Source organism: Vitis vinifera, chromosome 5 (genome assembly GCF_030704535.1).
Source record: "Vitis vinifera cultivar Pinot Noir 40024 chromosome 5, ASM3070453v1".
Taxonomy (NCBI): domain Eukaryota; kingdom Viridiplantae; phylum Streptophyta; class Magnoliopsida; order Vitales; family Vitaceae; genus Vitis; species Vitis vinifera.
Window position 1 is genome coordinate 17,383,256 of NC_081809.1, and position 21,403 is coordinate 17,404,658.

Consider the following 21,403-nt stretch of genomic DNA (forward strand, 5'->3'; position numbering starts at 1 on the left):
GGGTTATTCTCAATGGTGATATGGTGTCTTCAAGTTTATCATTTTGAGGACATAACAACTTCAAATTTGTTGGTTTCCCATGGATTTTCCATCACACGCCCTTCTGAGTGTGACTTGGTTCTCTACAATGATCACACCAAGGTCTTTTTTTTCTTGGTTGATTGTCATTAGAACGATAAGGAGGACCTTGAGCCACTAGGGATGAACCCACGGTAATTGATTGGAGTCAAACTATGTGCTCTAATGGCACATATTTAATATGATTTGTGCACCAAAAGACATTCCAAACACCCAAATTAACCTAAATTGATGCTAAGACCCTATCCATGAGTTTAACTTGTACTTTGGAGACTTATCTCAAGTTCAAGAGGATTTAGCAATTGCTTTTTTGGTTGGAGCCAAAATATGTGCTCTAATGACATATATATATATATATATATATATATATAATTTATACATTATAAAAAACTAAAATCATCTAAATTAATTCAAATTGATGTTAAAACTCTAGTTATAGATCTAACTTCTATTTTGAGTATAATTCCAGGTTTAAGGGATAAAAAAAATACTAAATGCAAAAATCATTCTCAACCAAGGAAGTAAAAGGTATTAAATATGCATAAATAAGATACTTAGGACTTTTGAATCATGAAGAGTCCAAGAAAAAGCGAAATGAGAAAGTCATGAGTATGAAATACTAGCAATGAATGTCATGGAGAGAGGTAGAGGACAAGCAACCATAACAAAAGAGGTTTGAAGTAAATGCAATTAAGTTTACATAGAAATTTGGAACTCAAAATTTGGGAATGACATATAACTTCATTTTGCAATAAATTTTGGAGAACTTCCCAATGTTATTTTGAGGTAAACTACACATGGTTTTTTTAATCTTGAGAATTCAACAATCCAATAATTTAAACAGTTTGCAAATCAAAGTCGAAAGACGATAGATATGTACATTTAAAGTAAACTAGACAAAGAGAGATGGTGAGTTCAAAATTGAACAACTGAGTTCAAAATGGTTTTTGGCCATTCATAACTCAAGGGAATGCTAGGATAATTTTAATATAGAGGCTTAGTTCAAAACCCCTATATATTTTGAACAAGAGTACCCATTTCGAACTTGAAAACATGACAAATCAACATAGGCAATGGGTAAGTTTGAAAATGGTTTGAAATTTCGAACTCATCCTTCCGATTTCAAACCTGCTTGATTTTGAAACTCATGAGTTCAAAATTAATTTCGAACTCAACTATTGAAGATCAAGTTTTAAACTCTGAAATAAGTTGAAACGAGCTCTAAGTGCCTCCATCCAATTTAAAAAATAGGATAATCACTTAGTACTCATAATATTGTGAATCTTTTAGGTTGTTTACAACTTTTCTTTAAAATAAGTGGCTAACAAAAGTGTGATACATGTTAGGTTATTTTATTTATTATATAAACTCTCTTAATCCTAGGTTTTGGAAGAGGTGGAATGTAAGAAGGGTGATTGATTTGCTCTCTTGAAAATTTTCAATAAAATTTTTAGTTTTCTTTTTATTTTCTATTATTTTCCATTCTGTTTTCTTGGAAAACAAACATGGGTTGTGAAGAGAAATCCTCCACCATGTTTGGTTAATTTTATGATTTCTAGAAACACTAACATGAAAGTGAAGAATCCAAAGGAGTGGCAAAAAACAATAATGTATTGGATAGTCTAGTTATATTTCAAATGTGAAGTGGTAGGAATAAATCCTCTATGTTAGTTCATCTTAGATAAGGTGCGGTACAAAGGATTCTTATCAAGACACTAGTCATTCTTAGAAAGACTTTCATATCTAATTACTATAATTTGATCTTACTATTAACAAATCTAAAGGTCGAATCTACAAGATGAATATAGACTTTTAATTAGATAAAATTAAAAACCAAAATTAACCATCAAATTTAATTAGTTTAAGAGATTTGCTTTCAAAATAAAAATCTAAGTTTCAAATGAAATATGGGTCATAGGATTTAATTTGATCTTAGATTGACTCTAGATTTTGCAATGCCCTCCCTCTCTAAGGCTTCAATACTAGATTGTTAAACTCATTGGAACATTTTTTTTTTTGTTATATTTATTTGATTAAATATTTTATGAAATATTTATCTATATTTTATTTATATTTATTTAAATTAAGGTTTCATTAACTTTAACAAATAATTAATCCTTCTAACCTAAAAATAATTGAACACATTAGAGTTAATCCCAGAAGATGACAACTCGGAATACTATAAAGTCATGGTAATTCTATCTATAGTTTTTCTTAACTAGATTTATCACATATTTAGGTTTTAGTATTTTAATTATCATAGAGATTTATGGTCATTCTCTTACTAATCAATCATCTCACTCAACAAATGGGTTTATTGTAAGTAAGCATTACCCTTTATCTCATTATAAAACAAGTCCTTTACACAAGCTATTCGCGATCCTCGATGGTATGAAACCATGGCTACTAAAATTCATCCTTTACAAGCAAATAAAGCATAGATCCCTTAAAATATACCACTCTTAAAAAAAGTGTAATTGGTTGTAATTGACTTTATAAGATTAAATATAAATTTGATGGACCTATCAAGCCTTATAAAGCATGTCTTGTTGCCAAGGTTATAACTAAAAAGAAAATTTGGATTTTCATAAGACTTTTGCCCTAATCACAAAATTGATCATTCTCTGAGTTCTCTTGGCTATTGCTTTTGTATGCAATTGACATCTTCTCCATTTAAATGTCAATAACGCCTTTCTTCATGGTGATTTGGATGAAGATATCAATATGCAACTTCCACCTAGTTTTCATTGAAAATAAGAGAATCATGTTTGCAAGCCCCGCAAATCTTTATATGGCCTCAAGCAAGCCTCTTGGCAGGTTTGCAAAATTATGCGCTACTTTGCTTGAGGCAAGATTTTTACAATTAGTTGCTAACTACACTATTTTTACTCTGAAATCTAGCACTTCCTTCGTTACTATTGGCATTTATGTGGATGATATTATTATTTGTAGTAATGATTATTATGTCATATCCTCTATTACCTTTAAAGGATCTTGATCTACTTGAATATTTCTTGGGCTTAGAAGTGACTCACTCTAAACATAAAATTTATCTTTCTAAAAGGAAATATGCACTTGACATATTAGAAGATACATGTTATTTTGCCTCTCAAGTAACCATTTCTCCTAGGGAACAAAATCTTCATCTTAGACTCCACTAATAGTGAGTTTTACTTGATCCATCTGTCTACCAATGTTTATAATTAGAAGATTCATTTACCTTACCATTACTCATCCTGATATTGCATTCTCCACTAGTTGTTGCATTTTTCTAGGTTCTCCAATTTCATAGAAGTCTAAGAAGCAAAATACAATTCTTAAATCCTTTACAAAGGCAAAATATTGTGCAATGACCATCACCTATCGTGAAGTCACATGGCTTTTTTGTTTGTTGAAAGACTCACAAATTTCATATCCCTAACTAGCTACTATGTTTTTTGACAACAAAGTTACAATACACATTGCTGCCAATTCACTTTTGCATGAACATAGGAAACTCATCAACATTGATTACAATGTTGTTCACAAAAATATTCAAGCTAATACAATTAAGACCTCCTACATTTCCACTCAAAATCAAGTTGGGAAAATCAAGTTACTAATGTTTTTACAAAGCCACTAGTAGTTGCTACCTTTCATGCACACATTAACAAGTAAGGGTGTTTACAATCTTCACACTTTTTTTTTGGGGGGGGGGGGGGGGGGGGGTATCAAAATTATACCAGCATTCCACATTTTCTCCATTGTTTCCTTCCATTTTGTCTTCATGTTTTCCTTCTTATTTTTATTTATTTTATTCCTTTGTATATGTACATAACTCTTTAACTCCTCTATATAAATAACTCTTTAACTCCGTTCATGCCTCTTCCTAAGAGTCACTCACTTACCTTTACAGTTCAATTAAATTTACTCTTTAACTCCGTTCGGGCCTCTTCCCAAGAGTCCCTCACTCACTAGAAAAAGACAAGTAAGTTTATTTTTTTATTTGCCAGGGGAGTTCCCCTAGACCCCCTTGTGCCACAAAACACCAATATATAAACTCACTCTGGAACTACTTGTTGACCCGTTCCTGACTCTTATTCCTATGAGTCACTCACTAAAAGTAAAATCAGTATTTTGTGAGTTTTTGTGTCATCGTAAAATGACCAGAGAAATAACAGAACTCGAAGAAGGTTCCCCGAAAAGACCGGAGAGATTATAACTGTTCTAGACTCTCTAGGAGTGCTAGGAACTGCATATATCAAAGGACGGGGCAGCTAAAAGGACTTGTCTGGTTCAAGCATTCAAGCCAAACTGACCGCTAAATCCTTCCTATAGTTCTATTAACAAGAAGGCTCTGGTTGTCGATGTCTATTTCTATGTACTCCTTTGATGAAAATATCGATTTCCATGGAAATATCAATGATTACATATTACATGCATATCAAGATATATTAGAAAATATTGATAGAAATTTTAGTAAAAAAATATCGATGAAATAAAATTTAATAAAATTAATAATAAAATTTTTGAAAAAAACATTAAAAAATGATAAATAAAATAATTTATAATAATATATAAAAGAAATGATGATAATATAGGTATTTTTTATTTAAAAAATTAATAATTTTATTTATAAATTTATATTTAATTTTATATATACATATATATGACATAATAAGATAATTAAAATTAATTTATTTAGAATTTTGGGGAAAAAATAAAAATCAATTCGGATGTGGCCAAAAAAATTGCTGGCATGTTCGAAATCAGTGCAATATCCCGATACAAGATTTATCAGTGAAATATCAGCTCTACAAAGGATTAGTGTTTTGGGGATCAACAAACGTTTCCCAACAAATACCAATAAAAAGAGAAAAGAAAGAAAAAAAACACTAATTGCTGTAAAGGTTGGAAAGGAGAAACCATGCTCATGGTGAAATGGTAAGCTTGCAATTGAAGAAACCAGTTAAGCTGGGCACTATACAACATCCTACACAATCTGACCCACCAACCACTTCACAAAAAGGTGAAAAATATCAAGATATCTCACATACTGAAGCCCCCAAAATGCCATTTCCTCCTCCCCACCATGAAGCATAGAACTGGTAGATGAATGCTAAAATGAACCATGAAAACCTGCACCAGAATAAGGTAGCAAAATTGGCTCACTTCATTCATATTCATCAAGGACAAAAATCATGAACTAGAATAAATGAACAGTTAACATATGTTGTATCAAATTTGTAGAAGTACGAGAGGGAGAGACACTAACAAAGAGATTAACATCAACAATTCGTTGAAATTTAAAAGAATTAATAAGAAAGAGAGATTAACTAACAGCTCCTTGGAAAGCAAACTTACACTTATTATGACAGGGTATTGGCTTCATTTTATTTCTTGCCTGGAAGGTAGACCCTGATGATGTCTTTCTTTTTAAGTTTTTTCCGGCAAGTAGGGCACCTTTGACTGACTGCCATTGCACCTTCAATGCACTCCTTACAGAAGATGTGACCACACTTTGTTGATGTCTCTTCAGTCAATTGATCCATGCAAATTGGGCAAGTGAAGGTGGGTGTCTCTGGTGAGGGCACTTCTGTAGGTATTTGAACATTTTCTGTCTGCCATAAACACTTTCATGGTAAGCTTTAGACTTCTGATAAGCTCTTAATTGAACAAGTGGGTAGAACCAATGAACTAACCACATTTATATCTTATATAACTTAATAATTTAATTTAACTTATTAAGTATGTTTGGTAAAATAACTTTAACACTGTAACTTGAAGTTCAAAATGTCTTGCAAAATCAACTTAATGACTTAATAACTTAAAGTCATTTAAAGTCATTAAGCATTAAGTATTAAGTTTTACCAAATGCTCTCTTACATGACAAAAAATCATTGGTATACTTGTTTCCACAGTAAGTTAAATTTCAAAGAGAGGTACAAGTTGGGTCTTAATGCCACATTCTAGGATTTAAACATTATTGAGTTACAAGATTGGTGTTTGAGAATACAAGAGCAAAAAATTGTTCCTGAGCAATGTAAAGATCATTTAACCATTTCCTTTAACTTGTTTGTAAATGACTAGTTTCCACCAGAAGACTGTAATAACTAAATGGGGTTTTAATGCCACCAAAAGTTTAAAATTCTCAAACAGTGAAATCTTATAGAGTGGAGGACTTAAACATTATAAAGTTACAACATTGGTGTTCTAAAGAATGTGATTGTGAATACAAGGGCAATTTTTTATTTTTTTTATTTTTTTTATCAGAAAGAAGAATTGTATTAATATCGTGTAAAGATTTCATGAGAAGGATGAGGAATCCTTCCCATAAATTTACAAACCTGATCTAAACCACAAAAAACCTCTGCTATAAAAGGGGATTTGTACAAAAAGATAGATCACAAAAGAATGTACCAGAGGAACCTCTCCTGAAAAAACAACTAGGCTCCTCTCAATGGCAGCCCAACCCTAATGGTGTACATACCATAAGCCAACTCAGCTGAATGACGTTTAAAGGACAACCTTTAAATTCTTCAATACAAGAGGCCCACAGAGAAGTAAAGAAATGACATGAATCCCATAAAGTCTCCGACGTTCTCCATTTGTCCTCAAAGATCCTAACATTTCTCTCTCACCACACCATCCAAATCAAAGTGAGACAAGCATTCTTCCTAAGTATCTCGCCTCTAGTGGAGTTCCCAAAACCCATATAAGAAATTGACATCATATCACTGAAACTCCTAGGCTGAACCCACACCATCCCTGCCTGTAAAAAAAGTCTGTGCCACAACCCCAAAGTGAACAGACAATGTAGAAATAGGTGGTCACTCTGTCTCTCCAACCCCCCTACATAGTATACACCACTCCGGCCTAAGGGCTTTGGAAGGAATACAAGGGCAAAAGTTTGTTCCTGAGCAATTTATAGATCATTTAACAATTTCCTTCATCAGCTTTAAAATTATTCAACATATTTGTAAATGCATACTTTTGACCAGAAAACTGTCATCGAAATCAACTTCTGAGCCGAAAATCATAAACAACAAAACCACACCCTTGGCCACCCACTCCCCATCAGTTCCCCAATAGAAAAATGAAAGCAAATGGAGTATGAGGAAGTGAAAAAGGCCAAGGAAAAAAAAGAAAGAAATAAGAATATGATGCAAAGCATTTTTCTACAGGGAAAAAACCTGGATATAAACATTTTCTAATTGACCAATTAGATCAAGGTAAGACTAGTTAGTCTTCTTTTGTCATGTGCCGGCTAGAAAGTAATTTCTTTTCACAATTTTTGAATTGTCTAAGCCCTAGTTTCTAAGAATTGAGATTTTATAGAATAAATAGGAGGCACTTGTATCTACAATTGACATCAATGAATAGTTAGTTTCTATTAAAAAAGAAAAAACAAAAAATAAAAAACAGGACCAGCAGATGGCAAATTGACAGGTTGAGACAATAAGGATAGCTTGAAAAATTTTAAGTACTTTTATCATAAATCTACTCAGAGGCAAAAGCCATATGTAAAATGTATCAAAGCAATAGAAACAAGAGAGAAATGTGAGACAAAGAAGGAACAAGAAATCAACATGTGGTTCATGGTCATAAGGCCCAATTTACAGGGACTGGGCAGAGAATAAGGAGAGTTCTAGATTTAACTCCATGTAGCAAAAAAAGAGGGAAAAAGTTGTAAAAATCAAACAAGTAGGTTGAGTTCAATAGATAAAAATGAATGAATGTGCTTAATGTAGGGATTGCAAACCTCAAGTAGATGGGTTGCATGATGTCCTCCCTCAACAAATAGAGCAAGTGGTTGAAAAGTGATTTTTTGGGAGGAAGCTGTTAATGGTTGAAGCTTCTGAACCTAATGGCTCTTTGCATGCTCCAAGTCAAATGAACACTTCAAATTATGTGAATTGCCCATGTCAGCCATGACATAACAAGGGTTTTTTTTTTTTGATAAATAAACAAGGATTATATTAACAATAGGCAAACAACCACAAAGCATACAGGAAGTATACAATGCAGCTTAAACCTCACAGAGCAAGCTAAGAAACCAAAAAACCTCACTAGCCCTTAAGTGGAAGCTAACCACTCCAAAAAGCCTATAAGAGAAAACAACTCCTCTCCAATATACAATCTAGCCCAACTCCACAAATCACATACAAAAGAATTTTTGAGTTTCTGTACTGCTAAAGAACCCTCCCTAAAAGCTAGCCTATTCATTTCCTTCCAAACCGTCCAAAAAATGCACAACAGAATAGATTTCCAAATCTTTTTCCTTTTTTTCCCCACAAAAGGGCCCCTCTAGCTAATTAACACCTCTTTTACTATTTCTAGGAAGACCTACTGAAAGCCAAACAAGACAAGGACAATGTCCCAAAGAACTCTGACCACTATACAATGTATAAGTATATGATTTACAGTTTCTTCTTCACAACCACACAAAAAGCAACGGTTAGGGAGCTACCACCCACTTTTTTGGAGTCTATCTAGGATAAGAACCTTCCCCCACATAGCCTCCCAAACAAAAAAGCAACTTTGGTTGGGACCCTATCCACCCAAATGTAATTCTTCGGGAAGGAGATGTCATTGGGTGTAATCAGCAATCTAAATGCTTCCTTAACACCAAACTGCCTATTTCTTCCACCCTTCCAAGAAACTGGATCATCCTCCAAAGTTAGCCTATATCCCCTCAAGACAGTAAGCAAATTTCCTACCAAACCCAACTCCCAATCATTAAAAGCTCTAAAGAATCTTAGATTCCATCCCCCCTAACCAAAATTCTGGTCCCAAACTTCCTCCACTGTAGCATTCCTATGGACAGCCAAAGCAAATAATTGGGGAAAACTTTGGGACAGTGCTGCAAGGCCACACCAATGATCAGTCCAAAATCTAATTTTAGTACCATTACCAACCGTGAACATTATATTTTCCCAACACCAATCTATTTCCTTCAAAATCTCCTTCCAAACCCCCACTCCAAACGTCCAATTAGCCTCATTTGTCCTCCAACCAAAGCCCTCTTGCCCATACTTCACCAAAATCACCTTCTTCCAAAGGTTTTCCTTGTCACATGCAAATCTCCATATCCATTTGCCAAGCAAGGCCTTATTCAAAAGAGCTAGCTTCCTTAAGCCTAGCCCGCCCTTCTTTTTATCTGCACATACCACCTCCCAATTAACTAGTGGGCTTTCCTCTCCAAATTTCCTCCTTCCCAAAGGAAATCTCTTCGTAATTTTTCTAATCTTCTTGCTACTACCTTGGGCATTTGAAAAAGAGACATCTGATATATGGGCATACTAGCCATCGTACTCTTTATGAGAGTAATTTTCCCGCCTTTGGAAATATATTACATTTCCAAAGCGCTAGTCTCCTCCGCACTCTCTCTTCCACCCCATCGCACGCAGAGAGAGACTTGTTAGGAGCCCCTAAAGGCAGTCCCAAGTAAGATGAGGGCAAAGACCCCACCCTGCACCCTAACTCCACTGCCAAAACATCAACCTCTTCCACCTCACCAACTGGAATGATTTCACTTTTGGCCAAATTGATTCTTAAACCTGACCCAACTTCAAACCAAAACAAGGTCCAACTCAAGTGAGTTAAATGCTCTTTCTTTGCCTCACAAAAAAAAAAAAATGTATCATCAACAAAGAACAGATGAGAAATATTCATTTCCGTCCCTTTTCTTCCCCGGATTCTGCACCCTGAAAGAAAGCCCTCTTCAATAGCCCTTCTTATGAGAACACTCAACACTTCCATTCCCATAACAAAAAGGTAAGGAGATAGCGGGTCTCCTTGTCGCAGCCCCTTGGTACTCGAAAAGAAACCAGCCGGCACCCCATTTACCAAGACAGAAAATTTAGCTATAGAGATGCATCTCCACATCCATCCCATCCACTTTAACCCAAACCCTATCTTTTGCATAACCTTCATTAAAAACTATCAGTTGATGTTGTCATAAGAATCCAGTTTACAGATTAACCCTTTTTCTTTTCTTTTTCGCCAGGAGTCAATCACCTCGTTTGCAATTAGAGAGGCATCCAAAATCTTTCTACCCATCACAAAAGCATTCTGATTTGAGGAAACCACTTTTCCTATCACTTTCTTAAGCCTATTAGCCAACACCTTAGCCAACAATTTATACAGCCCCCCTAACAAGCTTATGGGTCTAAAATCCCCAAGGTCCTCAGCCCCTCCTTTCTTTGGGATTAGCACCAGAAAAGTGGTATTAAGGCTCTTGAGAAAAGAGCTTTGTTCATGAAAATCCTTAAACATTTCCATGACCTCCTCCTTCACAAAGTCCCAACAGTCTTGCCAAAAAGCCACTGTGAAGCCATCCGGGCCTGGAGCTTTATCGCCATTCATTTCCATCAAAGCAGAGCAGACTTCTTCCTCAGAAAAAGGAAGCTCCAGATTCTCAGTTTCTTGAAGACTCAGGTGATCTAACTGCAGCCCCCCAATATCAACTTTCCATTCTGCATTTTCTGACAGCATCTGATGATAGGCGTTAGCTACCCCTTCCCTCACGTCTTGCTCCTCTGTCAACCACACCCCATTTATCTTAATTTTATCCAAAGAATTATTTCTACGGTGGGCATTTGTCATTCAGTGGAAAAAAAATTGTGTTCTTATCCCCTTCCCTTAACCATAATTCCCTTGAAAGTTGTCTCCAATGTACTTCTTCCAATAAAACCCACTTTTTATAATTTTCCTTTGCTTCATTTTTTAATTTTGTTTCCTCCTCTAACAAGTTTCTCTCGCTTTCCACCAGGTCCCAGAACTCCACTTGTTGAAGAGCTAAATTTTTATTGCATTCCAGCCTCCCAAAAACATCCCTATTCCAAGATTTAATTTTTTGTTTAAGCTCCTTCAACTTTGCAGCCAAACTAAAACTGGCCTTACCTCTTACAACAGTCCCTTGCCACCAGCTCCGTAGGAGATCCTTGAAGCCTTCTACTTTGAGCCACATATTTTCAAATTTGAAAGGGGAGGGTCCTCTTCTTAAGCCACCGCCCTCTAGCAAAATAGGGAAGTGATCTGAGGTAGGCCTAGGCAACCTGTTCTGATGATCAAGCCAATTTTGAGTCACGAGAAATCTATCCAATTTGACCCTCGTTCCAAGTGAACAAACCCCCTTGCAAAGGTAAATCAACTAACCCTAATTCATCAATTATCTGAGCAAATCTTCTCATCGCTGTTGTTAACCTCCCTTGCCTACTCCTTTCCCTTTGAAATAAAATGATATTGAAATCACCCCCTAAACACCAGGGTTCTTCCCAAATTCCTCTAATCGCCCCTAGCTCTTCCCACAAGCATTCCCTATCCTCTCTAGTGAACAGACCATGAACTCCCATGAACACTCAGACAAACCCATCTTCCACTTTCCTAAATCTACAAGAGATTGAAAATTGACCCACCTCCAAATCAAGAATTTCCAATGTCCTTTTGTCCCAACATATCAAAATTCCTCCCACTGAGCCAGAAGCATCCAAAGCCCTCCAATCTAAAAATCTCCCAATTCCCAAACTCCTCACCACACCCTCGGTCTTTGTTTGAATTTCCATTTCCTGAATACAAAATAAATCCATCTTCTATTTTCTTATAATGGCCTTTATTATTTTCCTTTGGGAGCTGTCGTTTGCTCCACGCACATTCCAACTCAACAATTTGAGCTTCATTGGACTTCCGAAAGTTGACACCCTCTGCCCTGCAAGGGGCCTTTCTGCTTATTCCCTCCCTCATAGTTAATTGAGCACTCTAGTCTCTTTAACTCCCTTTCAAATTTTGATTTCTCCAATAAACCTTTACTACGAAATCTCTCCTTTTTTTTTTCTAATTTTGACCAGAAATCTAGAATATCCTTTTCCAACCCCTCTGTCGAGAAACCCAGAAAGTGACTGAATCTTGCCAAGCTGCTTTCCTCCCATCTATTCTCCTCCCAACCCCTAATTTCTTGTGACTCGGATTGGGCTGAGCACAACTCCATTCCTCTTTTCTTATTGCTGCCAATATTCACCTCTATCAGACCCTAACAGGCAGTGGTTGCATCCTCTGTAATCCCATCTGCAGTAATCATACGCAACGGACTCTCTCCCTGAACTTCCTCCCTTAATGCCCCAAAATGGTCGTAATACTCCCCCACCGGAGTCCGACCAAAAGAAAAAGAAAGAGAAGGAGATGACCCAAAATCCCTTTTTCCTCAAGAAACCAAAACATTCCCATACCTCATAGCCTCTTCAACTAAGGCAAGATCTGTCGTTGTTTGCTGATCCTCTACTTGCTGCTTCCTCATAACTTTCATATCCCAGAGTTTAAGAAACTCTTATTCTGAATTGCTCCAGTTTCTAAGGCTAGACCAGGCCGAAGGATGGGCCTTATCAGATTGGGCTCTGTCCTCTAGGTGGATCTGAGAAGGGCCTGGGCTTGAATCCCCTTCCAAGACGTCTAACCCGAGATACAAAGTATTCTCCTCTTCGCCAGCCCACCACTCATCCTTTGAAGACGACGGCCCAGCTTCAACCACTGCAAGCCCTTTTGATTTTAAGTCCGCTAGTGGGCCAGACAAAGAGAGCCCACCAGCCAACTTAAAGTCTTTTGGAACCACAACTGGGCCTGGTATGGAAAGCTCGCTCACCAAATTAAGACCATTTAAGGGTCGGGCCCCTGACCCAACTTGGCTCCAACTTGGGTCCTCTTTACGCCCCGGTCCACTCACCTGCCTACCCGTCCTTTCTGCTGACTATTGCAAAACCTCGAGCCTCGCGTCTTCTTCCTCTTCCACCATGTGCGGGCCAACGCGTGCAATAGAATCACCCCCGACCTCGCCTCTTGAGCAACAAGCCTTCCCTCGACTGTCAAACGAGGCCTTTCTCAATGACGGCCTGATCTCCCACCAAAGAAAAAGGGAGTAACAGACCTCTTCGATCCAGATCTTCAGCACATTAGGTAGTTCTTTGCCGTTCGTCTTCACCAAAATGCGGGCCCACTGTAGCTCCTCCAATTTCTCCGTCTGGGGGTCAAGTGCTAAGAAGCCACCACACTCCTTCCCCACCCTTCTCAAAATGATCGGGTCCCATAAGGAGATTGGTAACCCTACAATTTTCACCCAAGCCTCACTTCTTTTCTCACCTTCATCCAAACACCCAGTCTTAGGGCTCCAACTTTCCAAGCACGATTGAATCCCTTCAAGCGATCTCTTCCCAGAACTAAGAACTCGCTTAGCTTCGACCAAAGATTCAAATTCCAATAGCACCTTGCCCTTTTCCATCCTTGCCAACCCTAGTTTACCTTTCAGCCCCCAAGCTTTTGCCATTAAAATCCCCAACTTTTCCAAATCTTCTCCTCTTGCTGAGCTAGGGTTCCAACATCCAATGAGGCAGTGTTCCAATTTACTCAAATTTCTGCTAATTTCCTCCTCTCTTACCTTCACCATGACTAAATTTTTGCCTTTGCTCCTCGGCATCTTCACCACTTCCGCATAAGACCTTTCTAGAATAGGTTTCACCGGGGCCAGCTCTTCCTGCTTGCTTTCCTTCCTTCCAGTGACTACTCCCATTTTCCGTAACATCTCCACCATAGAGAACCAACCCCCCCTCCCCTTTCTCCTCTACCTTTCGGGATGAATATACTGTACATCTTCATCTCCAGGTCCATAACACCTAACCTGGGGAAACACCCCACCCTATTCTCATCTTGCACTAGGGAGTAAGATCTCCCATTTTCCTTCCAGCCCCTTTCCCATTTTCGAGCTTTCTCTTCTTTAATGCATTGGTTCAAGCTTTTCAGGAAAATCCCCAGGCTCGTTAGTCCTAACCGGACCTAGGAAGAGATTCCTCTCTTTCTCTCCACTATAATAGCTTGAGGTCTTCCATTTCTCTCTACTTCGATCTCAAACACCTTCGATTCCACTCCGAATCTACGCCCCTTCAGTCTCCTCTACTTCTCTGATCTATGTTCTCTCTCTTCGCAATCGCTCTCTCGCTCACTCTCTCCCATCACTTCTCCAATTGATTCCATGACATAACAAGGGTTTAAATAAGGATGCATCCAATAAAGGAAAAGAACAAGTTCAACATCTTTGCAAGTTACCTTAAGTCTCTCATTCTCGTGGACTGCACATACTAGATATTAAATGAACCTAACACCTGTGGAGACCAAGACCCTATACTTGTAAGTTGTACCAAGTGCGCCAAATACAGCTATGGCTTTGTACAAAGAATTTGGACTGCTAGGAAGATTTTGAAGGGAACATTTAAAAGAAAACGGGAGAGGTTTCCAGAATTTTATTAAGGGAAATCAAAACCATGTATGAGCATCATTAGGAATCAGCAAGGTGTTCCTAGGATCTGTATAAGGGCATGGTCTTTGTCCTCCTCTGGTTTATTCTCAATAAAATCCTTCTTTTTGGTCTTGTCCAATTCCTCAAATCCAATCCATTTCCATCCGGCCAATTTTGCTTGGAAATTAAAAGCTCCTTCAAACGTCAAGACTTTTGCTTGGTTAGTAGTGCACAAGAAGGTAAATACCAATGACTGGCTACATGTGAGAAGACCCTACAAATCCCTTAGTCCTCATTGGTGCATTTTATGCAAAGGAAGGGGAGAATCAATTGACCATCTTTTTCTACATTGTCCTTTAACTTTGGGGCTTTGGCATAAGCTCTTCAGTTTAACCAATATAGTTTAGGTGATGTCCAAGAGTATCGAAGATATGATGATTATCTCTTTTAGAGGATTGGGGAATTCAATAAGAGGCAAGATACTTTGTCAAATTGCATGCCTCACTATTCTTTGGATTATGTGGCAAGAGAGAACTGCTAGGATTTTCAAGAAGTGGAGAATAGAAGAGACGTTGTGGGATCTACTTCATTTCTACTCCTCCCTTTGGCCTCTTGTTCCATTGCTTTTAGGGGAGTTCCACTTAATGTTATTCAACTGAGTTGGCTTTCGATTTTTAATTCAAAAGGAGTGGGTAACATTGAGAGGAGTTGATTTCAGCTTGCAAGTTATTTTGTATATGCCTATGAGTTTAGTTATCCTCATATGGTGGAGAAGTCTACTCTTACTTTGATCAGGTTTGAATTTTGTGAGCAGGATCTCTCATCCTTCTCTCTTTGTTTTACTAATAAAAATTCATCTCTGTTTCTGATATAAAAAATAACTCTGTCCAGCACCTAATCTGGTTGACTGACTAAAAACATCGTCTATAAATGACCTTCATAGGAAAAGTTTGAGTGTAGTGATCCTACTGACATTATTTATAAATTTAATTTACACATTATACATAACTCTAGTTACTCTACCACACATCCCAATATATCAAGCGAAGAAATATAAAATTTTAGATGAATAATCCCTTGAATGGTTACATAAACTGATATAGAGCATGATTATAAGAAAGGAATTGGAAGAATACAGAGTTCGGGGGCGCTCTTGTGAAGGTCATCCCATGGAGCATAAAACAAGTCATACCAGCTGATGTTATATATCATAGGTGTTGCACAAATTCGGTCTTTACTTGATTTATCTCTCTAATAGCCATTGGTAGATAGATAGGAATCTCCTCCCGAATAAAAAAATTTCAAAATCCCTTCTTGGTAGCCTTGTGTGATCTTTGATACTGTACAATGTTTCACTGTTTCCACTTTCTAAGAGTTCTCCAACCAACATATCTTCTATAGAAGTAGAAACACTTAACCACCTCTTGCCACAAGCCACTATGCCTCCATTTAATTCAACTTCCACCATATATTAGGTATGCATTGGATCCTGCCCAGGCTTTTATAGTTAGCCTTACATCTATATGAAATTATTGTGTTTATGAATTTTCCAGGAGCTCAGTATCAGATTTATTTAAAGACAAGTTGCATTTTTCAGGAGCATCAGGCTTTGTAAGAGGCATGGGATCCTAGTTTATTGGTCTAAGTTGGATATAGCTTTTGGATACAAAGTAGTAATAAAAATTTCATAATTTATGATTCCTACTTGAGAAAACAATAATTACAATCACAACAATGAGCATATTCTTGCCTAAGAAAAGAAAAAAACCAACAACAACAATGAGCATATCAATGGTACATACAAGCAGGAAAAAAATCAATTTCTGAGTGAAACTGGAAGACTTTAGACTTTTTTTGTAAACAGAAACAACCATCTTCGTTTATCTAAAAAGATGAATACAAGAAGGATGAACAATCCTTCATGGATATACAAAAAGGTTATAAGGTAACTAAGCGTCAAGCCCCACAAAAACTAGTCCAGTCTTGCAAGTTTTTTTTTTTTAAAAAAAAAGGGAAGATACAATGAAGAGAAATATAGCACACTCAAGGGGGAAGAAAGTCTCCAACAAAAGAGGTCAAATGCTTAGCGGCTTGTCTAGATAATTGGGTTGCAACTTGGTTTGCTGAATGGGAATCCCAAGAAAGGGAACAACCTAACTCATTGACAATATCTATGATTTTGCACATTAAATTGTGAAACTTCCCTAGACCTCTTTCCTTATTAATCACCCAAGATATAACAGTAGGCAATGCCAAAATATTTATCTCAATAACCAACTCACACCCAATTGCTTAGAGAGGGCTTTTAACACTTTAGGAGAGTGATGTCTAATTATGTCTCCAATACCCATCTAACCACGGTTATCCAAGAAACATCCATAACTGTTAAATTTTACTGAACCTATTAAAGAGGGAGACCAACCAATCATAACTTTCTTCATTGATCTGTATGAGAAGCAAGCACTTTTCCAATCCAGGGAAGTGATAAGTACACATGACCAAGGGAAGAGAGGAGTCTATTCTATTCCTTAACCTTCAAATCAGAGAGATTTAAATGAAAATTGAAATTCCCAGATAGTACTGATCTACAACAAAGAAAATAAGCATATTAATTGTCCTTCTGACTCAGAATAGATTTGGAAATTGAAACTTGAGAGGACTCTCTCCAACCACCATCCATAGGCAAATTTTTGTGCCATCTTCCACCAAGTACCAAGTGATATTCGAGAAATTATTGAAAACTTGAGAAATGATTCTCCAAGGACAATGATGCAACCACATAAATACTTAGGATGATCCCATGCAAAAAGCATTACTCTCTCTATGAAACCTCCAGAGTCAATTTTCAAGAAGGGCTTTATTCCTCAAGGAGATTCCCCCTAAACCCTTCATCTCCCCTTTGATTTACACATAAGATCCCACCCAACTAGGTAATCTCTTTTTTCTAGATTGATCTTTGAGCCTGACATGCAAATCCACTGATTAATCCAAAATTTGATATAACACGTTGTGCTATAAAATAATTTAAGAAAGAAAGGAAAGATACTCGACCAGCCGATAGAAATAAAGAAACACACAATTTCTTGGCAACATCATAACTTAGAAAAGCTTACAGGGGCAGACCTCAGTTTTGTTGAAGAGTTCCAAGCATAGCTTCAAATCGGTATCTATTTTGTTCTGTTGAGCAATCTCTGTCATAATAGTTTAAAAAAGCTATAAGCATGATTGCTAAGAAACAAAAATATCAATACAAAATTGAATTAAACAGGTCCAACAGCTTTCTTGGTAAGAGAGACACATACTAAATTTTTTTAATAGGAAATAAGAAGGATGAGATCATGAGACTTCCAAAGAAGAAAGGAAAAACAGTGGAGAAAACAAAAGCACAGCAAACAAAAATCCAAATTGCTCCCATACACAACTCATGGGGGACTGAAGTCCCTTGCAAGACTTAAGAAATGTAGCTCCTATTTTGGCCATCAATTCCAACCCCTAATTTGCAGATCCAGATATCCACAGGAAGAAGGCCTCCATGTTTCAACAAATGTAAATGATTTCCTCCTCCAAAGGTCATGACACAAAGTAACTCTATTCCTTGGGGTCACCTATGAAATGATGAGGAATCTCCCTCATCATCGCACTCGTAATACCCAAAGCATAGGATAAGAATTTGTTCCATCCAATAGAGCATTCCAAGCATTCTAGCCATGCTTTCAACAGTATATAATATGAATTCACTCAATTAACTATTATTTTAACAGTTAACATGGACTAGTTGAATAGTAAATAAAATAAAAATAAAATACAACATCCTGATTTCAATCAGAGCTCGAAATTGGCATATAACGAGTAAATAGTAAGTTACACAAATCAACTGGTAATATACAAGCATGAGATTTTTCTTGCTCAAGGTATGTTGTACGATGCACTGCAATAATGAAATTCCTTTGCCACAAGAAAAGGAAGCAGGTGCTCCTTATTATTACCAAGAAATCTTTTAAGTTGTTAATCTAAGGTGTAATGGAAAAACAAACTCCATACTATCAGTCAATTAGTCAAACTTAATTTGATGGTATCAAAAGATCCTCTATAAAAGTAATCATTGGTAGGTAGAAATGCATGAACCATGCAAAACATTCAGGGAGAAAATTGAATTTTTTTCCAATGCTGTAATCCAAAGACTCTAGAGGAATGAGTTTAGTCCAATAAAAATTTTCATAAGCTTTCTAGGCAAGTGGAAGTGAGTTTACATAAAATGAGAAGAATACTATGGCCTAAAGAAAATGTATAGCTATCTACAAAATAATGAAACAAACACAAAAAATACACCCAGTAACCAATGTAAGAGAGTATATCATCTTAGATCCCAAAATTGATAAGGACAGCATCTGCAAATGGACAAAAAAAAAGAAAAAAAAAACCAATAATAATAAGAAGAAAAACAATACCTTGGTGTCCTTGCATTTCTATATCATCAAAAACAATACCTAGGTGCCCTGGCATTTCTATATCATTATCATTCACCATTATCACCTCAGCATTCCTCCTGGAATTCTTTCTGGCCTAAAAAGGAGCAAAACACAGATAAATAATATCAGAAAAACAACTAAAAATGAAATACTATGAATACTAAAGAAGATTACCTCAAGGAAACTCCTTGGAGAGGATAAAATAACAACATCATCATCACTCGCATCAACATTATTTGTAGCTTGAGGATTAGACCACCTTTGATCTTTGGCATACAATTCTAGAGGACTAGAACTAGTAAAGGTGCTCTCCAGAGCCACATTGTCACTGGGAGGTGGATAATTGAGGTCCAAGAGCAATGTCTCCTCCTCCTCAATGTCCCTCTCTGAGCCATTTTGTTGCTCTGATAAATCTTGAGTGCTCATGCTATGAATCAGACTTTTTATGAGAGTCACTGTGTAACAATCCTAAACATCAAAAAAATTAAGTTTTTTATCATAATATTGAAATTTCACTAAACCAAGAAAGAAGTTGAAAACTGTAATGCATTTAGCATCCAGGATCCTATTTCATCAAGATTTTGAATTTAAACTAAGTAAACTTACAATGGGATGTTTCTAAAACAATCTTTGGGTATATGGGCATCTTTGGGAAAGAAGTTCATGTGACTAATTGCCCTACTCACGCACTTTCTTTACGTTATGTTCAGAAAAGTACTGAGGAAACCGCAAAGAAAACTGATTTTCTCATACTTGGTTTTACAAAAAATAATAAAGAAAATCAAATATAATTAAAATTAATTATGAATACAATTTCAAATTATCCAATTTTTGTAAAAAAAGAGTTAAAATAAGTAAAATGAGTTTGAATTAAACTTTTTTTTTTTTTTTCCTTTACTTTTTCTTTGCTTCTACTTTTCTTCTCTATTTTCTTTCCCTCCCATTTTCCGTCAAATTTTCCATAACCAAACATTGCCTTTGGCAACACATAGTCAAACATTGCCACCACAGTTTCTATGAAAATTTAAAAAAAAAAAAAAAAAACACTAAGCAAGAAAATGAGACCTATACCCGTCATACTCACAGTATAATAACCCTAAAATTAAGAAAATCAATTCTCTTTTAAACAAAGAAACAGACCAAAATTTGAGATGTTTTAAGCACCCCACATCCAATTTGACCAAAATTTTGAATTAAAAATTGTGTCTAACCATCTGAAAGCATTTGGGCAAATTTCTCTCAAACAATTTTTTTTTCAACCAACATACAATAGCAAAACATTTCCTTTTTCTGAAAACAAAAACATATAAACAGACAAGCAATCAAACCTTGGGAATTTCATTAGATTAAAAATATATATACATGTAGTTAACTGTATGATAATCAGAACAGTAAAATAAAATGAACAACAAAACCAAATAAACAAACAGACTAATCAAATCAACCAACAAAGCAAAAACCCAAAAAAGAACAACAAAATTTTTCCCAGCCAATTTTTTTTTTTTTTTTTCTTTTTGAAAGGAAAATCCCCAGAAAAGAAGGAAAATCAGAAAAGAGAAGGGAGCTCCAGAAATGGCATTCAAGAATCAAACCCCAAAAGCAAGGAATCACAGGGAACAAACAAAAAAGGTTGGTGAATTTCAAAAATGAAGAAGGAAAAACAGACAAACCCAATAGTAGAATCGAAAGAGAGAAGGAAACCTATCGGAGGCAGAGAGGGAGAGGATGAAAATACCTGAGGTGATTGAATGACGAAAAACAAAGGCTGAATAATTGTTTGTGACAATGAAGAGCGGTACCATATAAATATAATAATATAAAAAGAACAAAGAACAAAGAGGCATGTAGATTATAGGGCGCAGAGGGTGGGGTTGGAAAAAAAATCTAGAGTTGAGATTCGTTTTCCCTTTCTTGGAAACGTCTCATGGGCTCCCCACCATTCCCAGTCTTTTGCCTCTTCTTCGTTCCCATGTCTCTCTCTCTACCCCCTTTTTATTTTCATTCACTTTCCATGATTATGTCCCTGGCAATTCAATCCCATCATATCCACTCCCTTTGTCCTTTTCCCTTTCATTTGACTAAAGGAAAAAAAGAAAAACAAAATCTGCAAAAACCTTTCTGATCTTGCAGAAAACAATATGCCTTTGATCCTTAATGCTTTCTTTCACATCCCATTTTTGTTACTTTTCCTCAGAAAGTTTATATGAATTTACTTTTATTCCTTGAGGTCTTGCTTTTTCTTGCCACCCTTTCAGATTAAAGTACAAAAATAGTCATATTTTTTAATAAATGAAAATATACAAACTTTTTTTCATAAATAACCAAAAAAAAAGAAAATAAAGAGAGAAGAATCTTGTACAAAGGATTAATTTGATGATAAGTCTTTTTACATCCTTTGACTTTATAGTTTTTTTTTTTTTTTTTGTCTTTTCAAATGACTTGAATTCACATTGCGGAGTCACATTGAAAATGGTGATATGGTAATTAGGCTTCTTAGGAAATTTCCAAGAAAAGTTGAGGAGACACTGACGATGGAGATGGGGAGCATTCACACCTTTTCCTTTTATCTTTTCATATGAGCTCCGATGCTCAAGCT

At 36.3% G+C, this 21,403-nt stretch overlaps 1 protein-coding gene across 5 annotated transcripts; it reads right to left on the reverse strand.

Moving 5' to 3' along the window:
- Window positions 1-4,826: 4,826 nt before the first annotated feature.
- On the reverse strand, window positions 4,827-21,063 carry LOC100262402 (uncharacterized). Of its 5 annotated transcripts, none has more exons than XR_785855.3 (6): window positions 20,543-20,981; window positions 18,982-19,275; window positions 18,787-18,901; window positions 17,452-17,529; window positions 5,422-5,678; window positions 4,827-5,196 (listed from the first exon to the last, which is right to left on the reverse strand). XR_785855.3 is itself a non-coding variant. In XM_002263315.4 (6 exons), the coding sequence occupies exons 2-5, from the start codon at window positions 19,231-19,233 to the stop codon at window positions 5,451-5,453; spliced, it is 663 nt and encodes a 220-aa protein (XP_002263351.1). In that variant the 5' UTR covers window positions 19,234-19,275; window positions 20,543-21,063; the 3' UTR covers window positions 4,827-5,196; window positions 5,422-5,450. The 5 variants fall into 5 exon arrangements, 3 of the variants coding, with proteins under 3 accessions (XP_002263351.1, XP_010650318.1, XP_059592977.1); XR_002030135.2 differs by having other exon boundaries at window positions 5,422-5,674; window positions 17,462-17,529; window positions 20,543-20,915; XM_002263315.4 differs by having other exon boundaries at window positions 17,462-17,529; window positions 20,543-21,063.
- Between the last annotated feature and the right edge of the window lie 340 nt (window positions 21,064-21,403).